General features: G+C 43.5%; 1 protein-coding gene across 1 annotated transcript in view; it reads right to left on the bottom strand.

Annotated features, from left to right (window-relative positions):
* LOC124594994 (GRIP and coiled-coil domain-containing protein 2) overlaps positions 1–17,163 on the bottom strand; it is a 282,633-nt gene that overhangs the window by 211,495 nt on the left and 53,975 nt on the right. The window contains exon 5 of the mRNA XM_047133537.1: positions 6,280–6,517. Within this exon, the coding sequence (XP_046989493.1) occupies positions 6,280–6,517 (238 nt within the window). The remainder of the gene's footprint in view (positions 1–6,279; positions 6,518–17,163) is intronic.

Raw genomic sequence — 17,163 nt, 5'->3', positions numbered from 1 at the left:
ATTTCTCCAGCACCCCCGCAACAAGCAGGAGTGAACTTAATAAGACTCCTACGCAGGTTATTTAGGGTTAGCCTAGCAGCAGGAATCATGTGTAACATCTGGAGGGCAGTGAGGGTTGTCTTCATTCCAAAGCCAGGGAGAATTGATCATACTGAGGCCAAGGATACGAGACCAATCAGTCTGTCCTCCTTTCTTCCTAAAACATTAGAAAAACTGGTCAATGTGCATGTTAGGGAGAGGAGATTAACTAGGGTCCCTCTACACATAATCCAACATGCATACCAACCAGGAAAATCATGTGAAAATGCACTCCACCAACTTGTAGGGAAGGTGGAGAAAGCACTACACTTTCAGGAAATAGCCCTCTGCATCTTCTTGGACATTGAAGGGGATTTTAACAACACAATCTTCGAATCCATGGTTAAGGCAGCAGAGGTGCATGTCTTGGAGACTACCATTTGCAGGTGGGTTAGAGCCATGCTTAGTGGTAGAAAGGTAGAAGCCACTATGATGCAAGAAAAAATGGTAATCAACACCCCCAGAGGCTGTCCACAAAGAGGGGTTCTGTCCCCTGTACTGTGGAACCTTGTGGGGAATGAACTCATTGTAGAATTAAACTCTAGACAGTAATTTTGCCTGGGATATGCAGACAATCTCATCATAATAATACTTGGCAAATTTTCAAGTACAGTCAGAGCTATGGCACAAGGAGCAATGAACATTGTGCAAAATTGGTGAAGGAAACAGGAGCTAAGGGTCAGCCCTAAGAAGACTGTTGTAGTACCATCTACAAAGAAGCACATCCCACACACATATTGGAATCCCAAGCTTCTCAATGAAACTCTACCAATGAAGGGGATAGTGAAATATCTAGGGGCAAACCTGAATGAGAAACTATCGTGGACCCCTCACATAAGGAGCACTTCTTCCAAGGCAAAAGGTACTCTAATGAGTACATGGAGAGCTTGTGGTAAAAACTGAGGCTTAAGCCCCAAGAGCATGTACTGGATAAAGACCATGGTAGAAAGACCTATAATCACTTACGGGGCTACAGTGTCATGGAAAAAGGCAGAACAGCAGGTAGCTGCTAAGGAGCTTGCTAAGGTGCAGAGATTGGTCTACTTAGCCATTACACGCAGAATCAGCAGCACACCCACTGCTGGGAGGGGAACCATGCTGGACATGCCCCCATTACACCTGTGGGTAAAGATGGAGTTAACAGCTGGAGCACACAGGTTAAAGATGGGCAAAAACTGGAATTCACTGGGGTTTCTAGGATCTTACCCTAAAATACTGAGTGAGGTAGACATAGGTATGGTTGGGGAAATGCCAGCCAACTAAATAATGCCTCCTAGCTGCTTCAACAAGACTTTCAGTGTAGTAATTGGAAGAAGAGAGCTCTGGGAGAACAAATTTCGACACCATACTGTGGACATAGTCTGGTTCACTGATGGTTTGTAAACAGACCAAGGTGTTGGGGCCAGGGTGTACGGAGGGCAGCCAAGATTGGGGAGTGCAATCTCTCTAGGGAAGATGGCCACTGTGTTTCAAGCAGAAATACCTGCTATCAGTTGTGCTTGGAGGAGAATTTGCGGAGGTGCTACAGAGGTCATACCATTTCCATTTAAACAGACAGCCAAGTAGCCCTGAAAGCACTGGCAACCTCTGCAACAAGATAAAAGATCATGGCAGAATGCCACAAAGCCCTTGTGAAGCTAGGGGGAAAACAATAGGGTAAACCTGTTGTGAGTCCCTGGTCACTCAGGGATTAGCGGTAATGAGCAAGCCGATAGGTTGGCCACGACAGCGGCGGTGACACCATTTATTTGGATCTTACTCTACGAAGTAGTAGTGTATGGCAGGAAGATGCCATCACCTTTCAACCTAGTAAAGCCTAAACTTGAAAATACAGTCTCTTAGTAAAGAAATTTGTGAATGACTGTATCATCTCATAGAGATGACATTTGCAACAGCCAGGGACAACCTCTATTGTGCATGTAGGATGCATTAAGCCATTCAAAGTCACTGTAAATTCTTTGCTGCAAGCATCTGTGTCATCTCCAGTGCAGGATATTAAGTCAAAGAGGAAAGGGAGGACACCGAACTTCAATAATAGAGAAGTACACGACATGCCTTATGCACTTAGACTGTATCACAGTATGACTGAATGTCATGGACTTGTAAAATGCTTTTATCGACAATATGTGAGATAGTTTATTTTGTGTGTCATTGTTGTGATATATTTGGGGTGTAAAACATGTTTATTTTGTTATCATGGACTTTTTTAATGCAATTATCAGTATGAATGCACTACCAATATGCTTCAAGACATTGTGCATAAAAACAGGATATTGCCGAGGCTCATACCTCAGGTTCTGCTGGTGATGGAAAGATAGGGTCAAGTGTTTTGAATAGTCCTTGGGCTAGGGACCATTTGCATACCCAACAAGTTGGCTCTTTTCACATTAAAGACAGTGGCAGTGGGAAACAGGCGGAAAAGTAATAAATGCTTGAAGAAAGACAATGGTTGTGGTATAGAAAGAGTGAAGGAGACAATGGCAGTGTGAGGGAAAGAGAGGGACACAGTGACATTGGAAACAGTTGACAGTGACAAAACAGTGCTAGGAAAAGAATGAAGAAGGTACTGCCAGTGGGAGAGGAATCAAAAGGAGGAGAAATTGGAAGCACATGAGAGCCAGTGATAATGAGAGACAGACCCTATGACACTGACAACGAGCAAGAGAGAGAGATAGTAACAGTGAGGGGGGGGGGGGGGGGGGAGAGGGGGGGGGGGAGGGAGGGAGGGAGAGAGAGAGAGCAGCAGCAGTGGGAAGAAATGAATAAGATAGTAGCAGTACGAGAAAGCATGGAGACAGTGACAGTGAGATGAGACGGTAGCAATAAGACAGAACAAAGGAGACTGTGGTTGAGAGACAAGTGACAGTGAGACAGAGACACGAAGAGATAATGACAATGAGCTGGGCTGAATAAGCAAGTGAGAATGGTGACTAGTGGGGCTGAGTGAGTTACAGTTAGGAGAGCTTGTGGGAGTGAGAGATAATTTGCATGATAAAAGAGTGCAATAATTTTCGCATGCCAAAATTTTTTGGAAAATTTTTTAAGTCACTGAGGAAGGTAGACTAAAGCAGCTGGTACCCCACTTTTCTGTCAAGAGTCATTTAAACAGGAACATATTAGCCTTCTACGTGCTCTGATGGAAGCATTTTTCCGCTGTTACGTTACAATGATAGGGCACAGGATATTGTTGAGCTATGTGACTACAAGTGACAGGAGTATGCACACTTTTTGAAAAGGGGGAAGAAGTGATGAAAATTCCTTTCTCCCATGTGGCGTATCTTCCTGTTGATTCTACAACTCTGCGGAGGAGGAGTAGTGGATGCACAACAAAATCGGGCATGTGAAGCAGAGCATTTGCTAGACAAACAGAAGTACCAAGCTATTACCAGTATATATTGAAATTAACATACAATATATGGCAGATAAGAAATGAAATATGAATAGTACGGGAAACGTTTACAGAGTTGCAATGACAGACTGAGAGGGGAGGAGTGTTGACAGAAGTTCAAGGGGAATATCAGGGACCCCACTTTTCATATGAGAAGTTGGGAGAACAGCTGTACCATGTAACGAATATGGCACCACAAACACAGGAAACAAGGATGACAGGATGCAGATCGAAAGCTACTAAAGACAGTACTAAGCTCTGCAGACAATGAGGCCTTTCAAGAACTTAATAGCATAATAGGGCAAGTAGAACCAGTAGCAGATGAAAACAGGGCAACTGTGGAGTGGCATATCATACAGCTGAAGAATTTGGCACACATTGTACTTAATTATGCCAGCATAGTATGAGAACTAACTGTGGAATTTGCAAGACATGTAAAGAATACCACGGGAACAGTGAATGATGACTTGGATAGAGTACAGAATTGATTAAATTTGCTGGAGGAGAGAACGGTTGTAGTAAGATTATTAAGCTCGATAGCAGACAGTGTGGGTGATGCAAGAACTGGACTAGCAACATTGCAAGAATTGGTTCACCACAGTTTCTAATAGGGTTACAGGATTACAACAAAGCCTAACTGCAGAATTACAGCATTTAGTGGAACCAAAAGAGTGAAGTTAGTCACTATTCTACCACGTATAATATCAACGGTTGTAATTAGTATGGCTAAGACAACATGTGATCATGTTTATCTTGTAAACTTACTAACTCAAAATAAAAAAAAAAAAAAACTTTCCCAAGTGATAAAACCAGCACGCAATTGATGGTAAGTTTATAATAAACAACTGGTTAAAAAGAGTAAACATGGAGAAACACTATATGAATAAGACAGCAAAGGAAGTTTCTTAATTTTTTCTTAAGCAAGAAAATCCAGGTATTGAAATAACATTTTTCAACTTACACCCCAACATACATTTTCTCAGCTATACAGATTCCGAGATGTCATTAACAATCATGTTAATCTTGAAGAAGTCACAGGGTGAAAAAAGATCATGCCAAGAATGTTAATTCAGCTGGAGTTTCAAATTGCAAGCAAGAATTCAGCCAAATACAAGTATGCTACAACTGAACAGAGATTTGTTGAAGAAAACTGAGAAATACACATTACATTTACGAGATCTGTAGGGGACTTGGTGAAGGTGTTCATAGTTGATAAGAAAGATGTATCCCATATCTAGTTTGAACAAGTTCACGCTATTCTCCTGAACCCAGACATGAAGCATGGAACACTTCATATTATGACCTTTCATGAAATTTAGGAACTTTTGAAAGTGGACGAGTAGTCATCTGTGTAGTTTTTTTAGTGGTAGATTTTTAAATTAAAATAATTAGGAACTCAGGACTTTAAAATAAAGTAAAAATACTTTCTTACACACTTTTTAAATAAGAAGTGAAGTATAAATATATATGTATATACGTTCACATTTTCTGCTAAACACTGCACTGATTTCAACCAAACTTGGTACATGTATCATTTACTGTCGGGGAAGAATCACTATGGGGTAACAACCACCCATCTATCGAAGGGGTGAGGGCAAAAAATAGTGTAGCCCATGATGCGCTAATATCCGGATTTTATTCGTCCAGTATTTGAGAATAAGAGCACTTAGTGAGTAGCAACCCACAACCGAAATCATATATTTTAAAAGAAGAATACAGTCAGCAAAATAGGAGGCAAACATTTGCCTTGCAGCTGTATTAAATATAGAAACTCTTGTAAGGGCACTGATAGATACATTCCTGAACTAAATTCAAATCAGACCCTTGAGGCACCTATTATTTTCTAGGACTTCCAACAGTAGTGTGCAGTATTACTGTCATTTGTTGAGAATACCAAGGCTAGTTTCTACAACTGAAAGGCTGTGTGTGTGTGTGTGTGTGTGTGTGTGTGTGTGACGGAGGGAGGGAAAGTTGGCTCTATCATTGGCAAAAATGATACAGAGGGGTACAACGTAGAACTGTAGAATTCAAGTGTTCAGCTGTATCATCAAGTGCCCAGCAACTTCTTGTCTGAACATACTGATGCATGCATGAAAACCAGTACCACTGTGACAGCATTGATTTCTGCAACTAGTTAGTTGTTTCAAAGTCTTCGCAATTATGAGTGCAAAGAAATTATTTGAACCTTACGTACTTTTTGTAGAGTGTTATATTCCTGAGTTGGTGACTAACCTAGAGTGTTAACCAATAGAGTTAAATTATGAACATTTACAACTTATGTGACCACAAACTTAAAAGGAAACTGTAATCACATTTTATTTCACTAATGGGAAGGTCTGATTTTTGAACAATGTGTGACTGTGATCTACGACATTGGTCCTTAGTCGAATAACGTATCACCAGATAAAGATAATTGTGGCAATGCATTGATTTAACATTAGGCAAATTTGCTGTTAATTTAAGATATAAATTTTCCTAGTAATAGAATACATACTGACACACACACACACACACACACACACACACACACACACACACAAAAGAGTCAAGTCATGTGTAATAACTGTACGTGGATAAAATGTAATTAGCAATTTGTGAACTAGTTGACAGCAAAATTTTCAAACTATTAAAATAACATACAGAAAAGAGGAAAGTAAGTTACACTCCCCTTCACGGGAATTTTGTTAAAGGGGTCATAGCAGTATGCTCTGCCAGGGAATAAAACACACAAAAGTAAAGTAACTACTGGCAGAATTCGTACCTAACACTAATAAGGCACAAAGGCCGTCTGAAGTTACATAAAGAATACATACCAATTCCCCGATCCCTCAGAGACCGCAGTTCTAATTCCACAGTGTCCAGCTGCTGAAGTAAATCATCATTTTCTCTTGTAAGGCGTTTAACCTGTCGATGAGCACTTTCAAGTGCTGTCTCAAGCTCCTGCACACGATTAGTCAATTGATTCACCTGTTGCCTTGCTTTCCGTTCATCTTGTTTCACTTGCTCCAACTGGCGTTCTACTGATGCACTTTGTTTCAGCACTTTGTCCATCTGTAAAAAATTCTTTTTTATCAATTCTGACAATATAAGATATGCTCAGAAAGAACTAGTGAGTAAAACTAAAGACTTCAACTGATGTATACTGAAGTAAACACCCCCCCCCCCTCCTAAATTCACCTACATGGAGCTGGTAATATAAAGACAACATAGTAGGTAACTTCCTGCCCCTTTCCTTTTCCAAGTCCACTAACCTGCTTGGCTTCCTTACTTAATCTCCCGCACTCAGTACATATCTTGCCTAGGTTCCACTGCACCCCTAAGTCCAAGTAGTATAATTTGGATTTATATCAACTCCAAAGTAACTTGACTGTGTGTTAAACACATACAGAGAAAGGAAGTGGAAGGGAAAGTGAAGCGTAGAGTGTGTGTGTGTGTGTGAGAGAGAGAGAGAGAGAGAGAGAGAGAGAGAGAGAGAGTGGGGGCAGGAGGGAGGGAAAATGTGATGGATAGAGAGACAGAGGGCTAGAGGACGGAGGGAAGGAAGGAGGGAGAGAGGGCTGGAGGGAAGGAGGGAGAGAGGGCTGGAGGGAAGGAGGGAGAGAGGGCTGGAGGGAAGGAGGGAGAGAGGGCTGGAGGGAAGGAGGGAGAGAGGGCTGGAGGGAAGGAGGGAGAGAGGGCTGGAGGGAAGGAGGGAGGGTGGGCCAGAGTGGGAGGGAGGGCCAGAGTGGGACGGAGGAACGGAGGGCGAGAGAGCGGGAGACGGGGCGAGAGAGCAGGAGGCGGGGCCGAGAGGGGGGGGCCGAGAGGGGGGGGCCGAGAGGGGGGGCCGAGAGGGGGGGCCGAGAGGGGGGGCCGAGAGGGGGGGCCGAGAGGGGGGGCCGAGAGGGGGGGGCCGAGAGGGGGGGGCCGAGAGGGGGGGGCCGAGAGGGGGGGGCCGAGAGGGGGGGCCCGAGAGGGTGGCGAGAGGGGGGGTGGAGGGCGAGAGGGGGGTGGAGGGCGAGAGGGGGGTGGAGGGCGAGAGGGGGGTGGAGGGCGAGAGGGGGGTGGAGGGCGAGAGGGGGGTGGAGGGCGAGAGGGGGGTGGAGGGCGAGAGGGGGGTGGAGGGCGAGAGGGGGGTGGAGGGCGAGAGGGGGGTGGACGGCGAGAGGGGGGTGGAGGGCGAGAGGGGGGTGGAGGGCGAGAGGGGGGTGGAGGGCGAGAGGGGGGTGGAGGGCGAGAGGGGGGTGGAGGGCGAGAGGGGGGTGGAGGGCGAGAGGGGGGGTGGAGGGCGAGAGGGGGGTGGAGGGCGAGAGGGGGGTGGAGGGCGAGAGGGGGGTGGAGGGCGAGAGGGGGGTGGAGGGCGAGAGGGGGGTGGAGGGCGAGAGGGGGGTGGAGGGCGAGAGGGCGGGTGGAGGGCGAGAGGGGGGTGGAGGGCGAGAGGGGGGTGGAGGGCGAGAGGGCGGGTGGAGGGCGAGAGGGCGGGTGGAGGGCGAGAGGGCGGGTGGAGGGCGAGAGGGCGGGTGGAGGGCGAGAGGGCGGGTGGAGGGCGAGAGGGCGGGTGGAGGGCGGGTGGAGGGCGAGAGGGCGGGTGGAGGGCGAGAGGGCGGGTGGAATGTGGAACCTTATGTCCTGCCTTCCATGAGGGCTTTCCTATATTTACACCTCGTTCTCCCATTCCACACCAGACCCAAAATGAGAAAGCTGTGGACGAACACACTATGGTTGTATTTGTGAAGCAGTTTGCCCAGTATTTTAAAAAGAAAAGAAAATACAAGAATACAAATTCAATCCTCACATTCTTTTGATATGATAACCAATTGCCCAGAAACCACTGTTGCCTGCCACCCCCCCCCCCCCCCCTCTCCCTCTTTAATTTTTTCCACATCTTATCTACCATCACCTTCCACTCTCATGGTTCCCGTGACACCATCTTCAGGAACCACTTCTCTCACTCTGCCAAAGAAGCAGCTTCCTCCTCCAGCTTCTACTGGTGACAGGACTCCCTCTCGGAATCCCACAGATCACAGGACCAACACCAGCTGACGACTGAAGGAACTATGGTCTGTTCGTTCCAGGGCTGACAGCTTTTCATCCAGCCTCACACCTGCAGTGGATAAGCCCTCTCACAAGAATCTCTACCACCATAAGTTATGAAGAAGAAAAAGAAGAATCGGAGGAAGCCTACTCCCGTGACCGCTATCAGTTTCTTAGCCAATATTCATTGATGATGTCCCACCAGTACCAGTAACAGACTGTGGTCCTGGTACATGACTGGCCCTCCAGGCTCCTTCAAGCCTAACTATGGCACATTCAGCATCCTGATTCAGTGGAACTGTGCCCAATTACTGTCACCTGACAGAACTGCAGCAACTAATTTACAGTTATTCTGCAGTCTGTATCACCTCCTATGAAATGCACTTCACTGATGACCATTCTGAAGTGCTTCATTTTGTTGGAATCACAATGGCCCCAGAGGGGCAATTGCAGATGTCTGAACATTAGTTTACAAAGATGATGTCAGTGACCACCCAAACTCGACAGCTCTCCTCCCATCCAGTTTCATCTCACTTAGTAATTTCAATGCACACCACCCCTGTGGGGAAGTACAACTTTTTTGTTAGGGGCCTTCTGATTCACTAGCTTCTTTCTGATCTTGATCTGTGTCTCATCAATGACAGTACCCTACTCATTTCAGTGCCACTCATGGCACCTTTTAGTCTATTAACCTTATGATCTCTTTCCCCCAATCTCATGACTTCGCCACATTGGTCACTTCATGTTTCTTTTTGTGACAATGATCTTTTCCCAGTGATCCTGTTGCTTCGTATCACTGCCTGACAGACCGATTCTCTTCGTGATGGTGAATCCTTAAGCCAGGCAAAAACTCAATGTCTGTTGATAGCTAACAACAGATTAGCCTCACCAACATGCTCTGCCAACAACTTAAAAGGACTGTTACCTGCAGATTACACAGGTCTCTTGAATCAGGACCTTTTGTCCACCATTCAGTGTGGTTTTTGAGAGAAAAGATCTACAGCTGTCTATCTGGTTATGTTGGAAACAATGATCTGACAAACTTTTTCTAAATGCCAACACCTCATCATGGTTTTTTTTGCCCTACATAAGACATACAACACTGCTTGGCATCATCATATTTTACTAACCATCTTTGATTAGGGCTTTCAAGGATCCTAGCCAATTTTTATTCCATTGGTTGCTCCAGATTAAAGTTCGCACTCAGCTCTTCACATGTCCAAGAGAATGGCATCTCATAGGGCTCTGTGCTGAGACACACATTCATACTCATCATCATCATCATCATCAATGGGCTAGTGACCTCTGTCCACCCCTGTGCTGTAGTTCAATGACTTGTGCATATGGTACAGGTCCCAATGCGTGGCCTCGAATGAATACCAGCTGCATGGCAACATCCAAATGGCCCCCGCTTGGACCCTTTCCCAAAGTTTCCAATTCTCTACTATAACAATGTGGGTCACACATTTCTGCAGTCACACCATGGTTCACCCTGACCCAGAACTGTACATGGGTCCCAAGTACTTGGAAGCTGTAGCACAGTCTGGGTCTCCTCTTTGATTAAAAGCTGACTTTGCTGTCCATATTTGGCAACTGAGGACTAGTTGCATGCAGAAAGTTAAACTCTCTGCTTCCCTGGCCACACCTCTTGAGGTGCGGATCACACTACTTTTCACTGTATTTACTGGGCGCTGGTCTTGTCCTGACTGGACTATGGTTGCCGTGTTTATGGCTCTGTAGCACCTTCCGCTTTGAAATTGTTACACACAGTCCATCATCACTGCATTTGCCAGGCCACTGGCACCTGTTGGACTAGTCATGTAGACAGTCTCCTTGCTGAAGTGGAACCTTCCCTTTTCAGTTCCAATATTATCACCTGTTGCTCACTTAAGCGTATCACCATCCAAGAATTTCCTCATCCCCCACCTTATCTCTTCTTTTCCCCCCTCCATATGTGGGCACTAACCCCCAGACACCTACCCTCGGGTGGGATTGCCAGTTAGAATGCGCCTCACAGTTTTTTGCCATGACCTCCGCCTAACCTCCTTAGAATGTACTCCCCCCCCCCCCCCCCCCCCCCAATCAGCTGGTACTTAGGCCATGAATTGGAACAGATTTATACAAGTCCCAAAGTTTGTTGCCCGTACCTATTAATTTCCATTCTCCAAGAGTATCGGGGGTGCTATCGTCATTTACATTTGCACCACCAGCTCTAAAACCATGGATAGGACAGGACGTGCTTTTAAATCTCTAAGAAATCAGGGACAACATTCACTGCTAGGAACATGCAGTGTTGTTACGATGGAGATGATAACCATTAGCAGCACCCTTCATTATATTAAATAGGCCTCCCTTGACTAACTTTTAATTTGCAGTGAGTCAACAAGTCGTCTCCACTGATCACTGTTACCTTTGTCATCCTATGATATCAATTTTTCACGATCCTCTCTCTGACCTTAGACATGCTGCTTGCTGACCTTAGACATACTGCTTGCTCAGTTGTATTTCTCTTGTTTCCAAGGAATGGACTGGGCAACAATTTGGGCAGAGAAGCGATTACTCACCTCCACATTCGCCTTGATAAACCCAGGTGAAGATTTAGGTGTGCAAATAATGCCTCTGTTCACTCAGAGATGGAACAACATATGGTGGGTTACTGGCCCCTCAAATAAGCTCCACACTATCAAGGAGACTACTGCTGCATGGCACTCCTTCCATTCCTTCTGGATGGAATCCATTGTCCTATGTCACCTCCACATCAGTCATACCAGGTTAACCCATTGCTTAATATATGTAATGAGTCACCCCCCACATGAGGTTCCAGAACATTACAGACAGTAGCTGATATATTGATTTTAATGCCTCTCCTGGTCCAAGCTAGCATCTTCTTCTGAATTCTTTGGCTCCAACAATGGTGGACGATTCACAGATAGTTGAAATAGTTCTCTGTTTTCTCCGGGAAAGTGGTTTTAATTCTCAGATATAAGATTTCAAACTAAATTTGGAGCGGGGTTTGGGGTTGGGGCGTCTCTCACAGCACGCTGAGTCTGGGGGCCCTCGACCTTATCTCCTTTACCAGCTCCCACTTTCCTCCCTCTTTCATTCTTGTTTTAATTGCTTTAGGATGCAGTTTGCAATTTTTTTATTTTTTTTCTTCCTATTTTCCATTTTAGGGGCAGCACTTTGTTAGAGCCCTGGGAAAATTCACCTACTGCCTTACATATTTCTCTCACCTTGTTTTTATTATTGACAGTCCAACTGCTGTACATTATATTTTTAGCCTTCTCACTTTTCCTGTTCTGTATCTCCTGACTAGACAGTATTCTTTACTCCGTAATTGTCTTCACCCATAACTGGGTTGAGGAGGAGTCGGATGTGGGTGGGGTGTCCTCCCCATACATGAGCACTCGAGACCACTTGTTTGCTCTGACCTACATACCAGCCTGATCCACATACTGCTCCATATTTCCTTCTAAGGCTAAGAAAAAAGTGCCTATACCTGTTTGGTTATCCTTGGGACCTTTTTGTACATGTCTGAAAAAGGTAAATCTCATCATTCAAGATTTACCTCGTAGCTCCTCACCTGCATGGAGTGTAAGGTCTCTGTAAAAGTAATTCCTTACACTAATTCCAAGTTTTATGTGGGGCAATAGCCACTGGCATGTCAGCAGCTGTTCATATGCCTGAAGAGTTTGAGACCAGCAGAGGCAGCCTCAATCAATAGTGACCTACATCTATACGATCAGGGTATACACTTGGAGGAGGAAAAATATTCCCAGATTTTCCCGTATTTTAAAGTTATAAAAAAAATTTTTCAAGGTAAAAATACACATTTTAACACGTGAAAGTACACTTCTTCATGTTTAGTGACAGTTTACTTTCCCTCAGAATTGTAAAACGTATCAATCCATTGAATGGTAAAGGCAGGCCCAGATCTATGAAGGGGCAAAACTGGGGTACCAGCCCTGGGTGGCAGTTTCAAGGGGCACCAAATTCATATACTTGAAGTAAAAAAAAAAAAAACAACAACAACAACAACAACTTGTTTTACAAAGCCCTTCACATTCCGCACACGTTAGTCTATCAATCATTCATATGATTTTGAAATGCATCCCTGTTGGTTTCTGAACATTTTTGAATACATTCTAAGTGGATTTCAGAGTGAATCACAAGTTGATTTTTGAATGCATGCATAATGTAGGCCTATGTGATGTCTCTGCCTGGGGAATCACCGTCACATCTAGAAGTAAACTTTCCCCACAGACAAAAGGGGATGGGGCTATACGAGCTAAGCTGAACAAACAAAAACAGGTGAATGCCAATCACTATTTGTTTCTGTAGTTGATCGGGTGTGTGAATGATCAGCGTTATTATTATTACGAGTGAAATCCATAGATTCAGACTACCAGAGTGGACATAAACGACTAACAGGAATAACTGATAAGAAAGATTACATATTAACCTAGTCTGTTATTCAAGGAAATGAAATTTTGACAGAAAATTTTTGCCAGATCTCTACAATACAAAGGGCCAGTTGTACTGTCCCCAGTTAGCAGCCACATAAGTACTACTCTCGGAATAAGGTGGAAAACGCGTTTTACGAACACATAACAACACCTAATTGAAAACTAAACGCAGGATAACTAAACTGCTGATAGTGGCAGGGTTAGTCAAGTTAAGTGAAGAATAAGTTTTGACAATGCAGGAGTAGTTACAGAATTAGTGATGACAAGATCGATAGAACGAGGAAGGCCAAAAAACAGGGACATCACACAAATTATATGGAAGAATACGACAACTTTAATTTTATATAAAAATTTCGTACTACTACCTATCAATCTCATGCTTGAGAAATTGGTGCGTATGAATGAAGTGTGAAACTATTTCCTAACATAAAACTTTTTGCTTGTAGTGCGCCTAATAGGCATTTGATATTGGTACTTCATCGATTGTATTCGGTCATGTTATTCATGTAAATGAGGCAGATAAAAATGACCACCTGTGCCGAAATAGTCTCGCTCATTTGTGTGTGTTACAACTGCTGCAATATTAGAAAGGCCTTCCTTTTATCTAGCAGACAGTGACAAAACAACATAATCAAATTGAGAAACCACACCAGTCGTGGGTACTATTTGTATTAATAGCTTTTTCAGTATTCGACAAAATGACATTTTAATTTTTCACGTAGTAAAACATTTGACAAACTTTCATGAGATAATAGATTCTTTTGCAGAAAGGAGAGCACACCATGTAAAGCTGTAGCAAATTTAAAGAGAAAAAAATGCTGGGCCCTAAGGATTGAAGAAATGTGTACTACATCGTCTTGCATATATCTTGTCTTTACTTGTTTTATGTTTATTATATTTAATTTTATGTCCCACAAAGGAGGAAGTTATTAGCTAATAGACAATAGAGTGTCCAAATTTTCTGAGGACTTCTTATTCTCCCGATTACAAATAATCCCACCCAATATTAATTATGAGGTTTTTTTGAGGGAAGTACGGTGCCAAACGGACTGACTAGGAGCAGGAGAGGCACCACAGGACATTTTAATTTCCACTGTGCTGAATATAAGGTTGATGGTTTCTATTACAAAATATACACGTTTCAGTTCCACAGAATGAAATACAGTGACTTGCAACAGAAGAATGCTGTGCGAAGAGGCGTGGCACTGCACTTTGGCACACTTAAGACCAAATCCACACAATTGCGAAGACTGCAAGAGCTGACAAGTGCAAGAGTTTCCGCACAATCCAATTAACAGCTCATGCACCCAAGTTGCTGACAAGAGTAATATACAAAAGTTCATAGAGGTGTGTACCATCTACGCAGCTAAATGAAGACAGTTCGTTTGTTGCCATACACGTTTCGTTTCATTTATTTGGGAAGCATGATCAGTGGCCTGAAATACATGTTCTCCACGAATTTAGAGCAACTAAGGGAAAGACAGAAAACAAATAAAAATGACGAATACACAAAAGAATGGAAAAGAAAATTGAGGATATGTTGGATGACAATCAGCTTGGCTTTAGTAAAGTTAAAGGCACCAGAGAGGCAATTCTACCACTGCGGTTGATAATGGAAGCAAGACTAAGGAAAAATCAAGACACATTCATAGGATTTGTTGAGCTGGAAAAAGCGTTCGACAATGTACAATGGTGCAAGATGTTCAAAATTCTGAGAAAGGTAGGGTAAACAATAGAAGAGAGGTAAAATGCACAATATGCACAGGAGCCCAGAGGGACTAATAAGAATGGACAACCAAAAACGAAGTGCTCGGATTAAAAAAGGTGTAAGACAGGGATGTAGTCTTTCATCCCTACTATTCAATCTGTACATGAAGAAGCAATGATAAAGGTTCAGGAGTGGGATTAAAATTCAGGGTGATAGGACATCAATGATACAATTTGCTGATGACATTGCTATCCTGAGTGAACGTGAAGACAAATTACATGATCCGCTGAATGGAATGAACAGTCTACTGAGTACAGAATATGGACTGAGAGCAAATTGAAGAGAAAGCAATGAGAAATAGCAGAAATGAGAACAGCGAGAAACTTACCATCAGGATTGATGGTCATGAAGTAGATGAAGTTAATGAATTCTGCCAAATAGACAGCAAAATAACCAATGACGGATGGAGCAAGGATGACCTCAAAATCGGACCTACACTTTCAAAAAGGGCATTTCTGGCCAAGAGAAGTCTACTAGTATCAAATATAGGCCTTAATTTAAGGAAATAATTTCTGAGAATTTGTGTCTGGAGCACAGCATTGTATGATAGTGAAACATGGAATGTGGGAAAACCGGAACCAAAGAGAATCAAAGCATGCAGACTGTATACGCGGACAAGGAAAAAAAAATTCCCAGGTTTTTCCCGGATTTCCCGGTTAAAAATAAGCTTTCTCCCAGATGAAAACACACTTTTTCCATGTTATTAAGTGACAGCATATTTTCCCTCGGAACTGTAAAACTCATCAATCCTTTGAATGGTTATGTTTTTATACACGGGCGTAGAATTTCCCGGCACTTTAGAAAATGAAACTCAGGGAAGAAAATATTTTTGATATGCAGCAACATGTACGCTGCATATTTTCGTGTTATGAAAGTATGAATTCGGATTTCACCAAACACCGGATGTTAATTTCCAAACCATTTCAATCGAGATTGCGATGCGTTTTTGTAAGTCAGTCATAGCTTATGTCACATGATCCCGCCAGCCGATGGCAGCAGATATTCATAGATGAAAATGTGCACTTGAAATGTAGCGTGCAGTTGAAATTAGCCAATAGCCTGGAACTAAAACACTTTGTTTCAAACACAGTGAATGCCTCGGCTTAAAAGATTAATGAAAGCCAAACTTCTTTAGCAAACCAACAAAAATAACTTCATTGTTCTACAAGGCGATTAATGCATGGCTGTCAGAAAAGTGGAAATAAAATAACAGCTGAAACTAATAACATATATTAGCCTTTCATAATTATGTGAATTTATTTTAATTCACCTGATAGCTCCCGGCCATTTTGGTTTCATTTGACGTGAGAGCAGTAAACAAAGAGAAAAAAGCAAAATCACTAAATGTAAACACAGGTCACGTGAAGACTACTCACTTCCCCACTATAGCTCATACTCCTCTGCGCATCAGCCTCGGATCTAAAATATTTCCGAACCAGGACAACACTAAGATAGTGGCGACCCACTCTCCCCCTCCCCCTCCCAGCCCCCCTCCCTCGAGCGTTTGGGACAAGACATCAAAAATTTTAAAAAATCGAATTTTTAAAAATATGTTCATTTTGTAGCGTACATCTTTCTGAAGATGGCTGATACATAAAACATACATGTTCAAGGAAATGTAGGACATGTTATTTGGTCTTAAGTGTGCCAGAGCGCAGTGCCACTCCTCCTCACACAGCATTCCTCTATCGCATGTCACTGTATTTCGCTCCGTGGATTTGAAATGCGCATATTTTGTACTGGATGCTATCAAACTATATTAGGACAGTGGAAATTAAAATGTCCTGTGGTGCCTCTCCAACTGCCAGTCACCTGGTTTGACATCCTGCCTGCCCCCCCCCCCCCCCCTCTCTCTCTCTCTCTCTCTCTCTCTCTCTCTCTCTCTCTCTCTCCCCCCCCCCCCCCCCATTAAAGAAACACTTGTGGGATTATTTGTAATCGGGAAAACAAGACTCTTCAGGAAATTTGCACTATTTATTGCCTGTTGGCTAACAACTTTCTGTTTTAAGTGATATAAAATTAAATATAGGATACATCTAAAAACAAAGATGATGTAACTTACCAAACGAAAGCGTTGGTATATAGACACACAAACAAACACAAACACACATACAAAATTCAAGCTTTCGCAACCCACGGTTGCTTCATCAGGAAAGAGGGAAGGACAGGGAAAGACAAAAGGATGTGGGTTTTAAGGAAGAGGGTAAGGAGTCATTCCAATCCTGGGAGTGGAAAGACTTACCTTAGGGGGAAAAAAGGACAGGTATACACTCTCTCTCACACACACACACACACACACACACACACACACATCCATCCGCACATATACAGACACAAGCAGACATGTCACAAGTGGGGCACTTTTGGGGTTCTTCTGTGGGAGGTTCTGGGTTTGAGGGGATGAGGAACTGGCTCTGGTTATTTGCTTCTGTACCAGGTCGGGAGAGTAG

This window comes from Schistocerca americana, chromosome 2 (genome assembly GCF_021461395.2).
Source record: "Schistocerca americana isolate TAMUIC-IGC-003095 chromosome 2, iqSchAmer2.1, whole genome shotgun sequence".
Taxonomy (NCBI): Eukaryota; Metazoa; Arthropoda; class Insecta; order Orthoptera; family Acrididae; genus Schistocerca; species Schistocerca americana.
This window is presented reverse-complemented; position numbering and strand designations above follow the sequence as displayed.